This window comes from Thunnus thynnus, chromosome 18 (genome assembly GCF_963924715.1).
Source record: "Thunnus thynnus chromosome 18, fThuThy2.1, whole genome shotgun sequence".
Taxonomy (NCBI): Eukaryota; Metazoa; Chordata; class Actinopteri; order Scombriformes; family Scombridae; genus Thunnus; species Thunnus thynnus.
Genome location: NC_089534.1, coordinates 3,497 through 6,490, shown reverse-complemented (window position 1 = coordinate 6,490; position 2,994 = coordinate 3,497). Strand labels below are relative to the sequence as shown.

Here is a 2,994-nt window from a genome sequence, read left to right as displayed (position 1 = left end):
TAACCAGCGGGAGAACAGGAGTGAAGGTGTCTTGTATGACTACACCTGTTTCCACCACATTGCTAACTTTGGCTGTGCTATCAAGGAAGATAACAATAGCTCCATTCATGCGGGAGGCAGACTTCACGCTGCCGCAACCCACCACCTCTCCCACCGCTAAGGTGGCCTCCTCCACTGAACAGTTCACTGCCGGCACAAGTTTGACTGCATGACGGCGTGTCAGCTTCTCAAACTCCGCACCACCCTCCACCACAACTGAGCCGGTAGCCACGCTACCACAAACTACACCTGAACAACAGTCAGATACACCTGTCAGCAACCGAATGAAAAAAGAAAATAAAGAAAAATAGACACATAAAACAGCAAATAAAGGTAGAAACTTCACTCACACTGAAACACAATCTGCAGCTCTCCGCACCACTCACTCCGCCATTCACTCAGAGAGAGAGAGAGAGAGAGAGAGAGAGAGAGACAGAGAGAGAGAGAGAGAGAGAGAAAGTGTGCAAGAGTGTGTGTGTGAGTGTGTGTGTGTGTGTGTGTGTGTGTGTGTGAGTGTGTGTGAGAGAGTGTGTGTGTGAGTGTGTGTGAGTGTGTGTGTGAGTGTGTGTGTGTGAGTGTGTGTGTGTGTGTGTGTGAGTGTGTGTGTGTGAGAGAGTGTGTGTGTGAGTGTGTGTGTGTGTGAGTGTGTGTGTGTGTGTGTGTGTGTGAGTGTGTGTGTGTGTGTGTGAGTGTGTGTGTGTGTGTGTGTGTGAGTGTGAGTGTGTGTGTGTGTGTGTGTGTGTGTGTGAGAGTGTGTGTGTGTGTGTGTGTGTGTGTGTGTGTGTGTGAGTGTGTGTGTGTGTGAGTGTGTGTGTGTGTGTGAGTGTGTGTGTGTGTGTGTGTGTGTGTGAGTGTGTGTGTGTGTGTGTGTGTGTGTGTGTGAGTGTGTGTGTGTGTGTGTGTGAGTGTGTGTGTGTGTGTGTGTGTGTGTGTGTGTGTGTGAGAGTGTGTGTGTGTGTGTGTGTGTGTGTGTGTGTGTGTGAGTGTGTGTGTGTGTGTGTGTGTGTGTGTGTGTGTGTGAGTGTGTGTGTGTGTGTGTGTGTGTGTGTGTGTGTGTGAGTGTGTGTCTTCTGATCTGTTTTCTGACACTGTGCAGATTTTTACTAGCTGGTCTGTTTTTTCACATCAAACACATCATCCCTTCACCTCCTCCCTTCATCTCCTCCTTTTACCTCCTCCCCTCACATCATCCTTTCATCTCCTCCCTCACCTCCTCCCCTCACCTCCTCCCTCACCTCCTCCCTTCACCTCCCTTCACCTCCTCCCTTCACATCATCCTTTCACCTCCTCCCTTCACCTCCTCCCTCACCTCCTCCCTTCACCTCCCTTCACCTCCTCCCCTCACATCATCCTTTCATCTCCTCCATCTGCAGGAAATCTAATCAGCTGTATTGTTGAGATACAGACCAGCTGCTGTGTTTACAGACATCCCCCTCCTCCTCTTTGTCCTCGTCCTCTCTCCTCCTCTTTTTCCTCCTCCTCTGTCTCCTCCTTCCTTCTCTTTCTCCTCCCTCCTCCTCTTTCTCCTACTCCCTCTCCCTTACTTGTCAGGCTTCAGACTTCAGTCTGACTGTGCAGCTGGACGTGAAAACATCATCAACAACAAAGAGGAACTTATCAGCAGTAAATCAAATTCAGACCCGTGCTGCTCAGCCAGCAGCTGTTGGTCGCCGTGACGATGGCGAGCGGCATCCTCAGGATGGTTGGCAGCGTCTTTGTGACATCTCTGACTGGTCCAAAAGAGATCCTGAAACTTACCAGGTCGAGGATCTACAGCAAACCTCCCAGAAACCGGATTGGAGCCGGGGTGAGTCCAGTAACAGACCAGTAACAGACCAGTAACAGACCAGTAACAGAGCGATTATCATATAAAATTGAAACTGTCAGCATCTGTTCTTTATTTTTATTGTGATGTCACATGATGATGTCACATGATGATGTCAGAGTATCTCAGCTCTGATTGGCTGTTTTCTCTCTGACAGCAAAGTTTCTTTGTCATGTCGGTGTTCGCGGCGGCCATGTTGGTTCCTGCTGCCTGGATCCTCCATCATCTGCCGGAGTATCGCCGGAGATCCCGCCAGACGCCGAAGGCCTGAACAACGCTCCTCCTCTTCATCATCTTCCTCTTCCTCACAAACAGCTGGAGGAAGTTCTGTAATTGATAAATGTATCGGAGGATTACTTCACATTTCATGGTTGATATTAAACTTTTATCAGCACGCAAAGTCTCCTGCAGTCATTACCGGTTTAAAGTGTTCCACTGTTCTGGAGCTTTCAGTCCTGTTACTTGGCCTTCCTCGGCCAGATAAGTTTTATTTTGAAATTATGAAGAATAAATGTACCACATTATATTATATTTAATATAATAATGTGATTAATCTGAGGTTTCAGTTGTTATGGTAACGATCAACATGAAACGTGTTTCCACAATCAATTATTGGCTTTCATGTTTAATTTGTAATCATTAAAGGAACAGTAAAGGTTCATGTAACAGATAATCATTTAATTACACTTCATTTAATGATTTTCTCCTGTTACGGGATCTGTAGAGCCGGTGTTTGGTTTGTCTGTTCTGGGCTACCGTAGAAACATGGCGGGCTCGGTGGAAGAGGAGCTGCTCCCTCTGTAGATATAACGGCTCATTCTAAGGTAACGAAAACACAACGATTCTCATTTTCAGGTGATTAAACTCTAATTAAAACATGAATATTATATTCCATGTCAGCCAGATGTCAGTAAATTCTACAGACTGCTCCTTTAAAACAGCCTCTGAAGACTCTAAAGACTGTTTAAGAGGTTGGAAGCTGCAGCAGGAAGTTTAGGTTTATGATATATATATATATATATATATATATATATATATATATATCTCAATATATTATCAATAAATCCATCTGCACTGATTATCCATCTAAACGTGAAGGATCAGATTTCTCCACATTGAGGGAAACTTCA

At 45.8% G+C, this 2,994-nt stretch overlaps 1 protein-coding gene across 1 annotated transcript; it reads left to right on the top strand.

Annotated features, from left to right (window-relative positions):
* The first annotated feature begins 383 nt into the window (after positions 1-383).
* LOC137169304 (cytochrome c oxidase subunit 8A, mitochondrial-like) lies at positions 384-2,368 on the top strand. The gene is made up of 2 exons (XM_067572386.1): positions 384-1,846; positions 2,022-2,368. Exons 1-2 carry the CDS (start codon positions 1,718-1,720, stop codon positions 2,133-2,135), a joined length of 243 nt encoding a protein of 80 aa, XP_067428487.1. The 5' UTR covers positions 384-1,717; the 3' UTR covers positions 2,136-2,368.
* Positions 2,369-2,994: the final 626 nt, after the last annotated feature.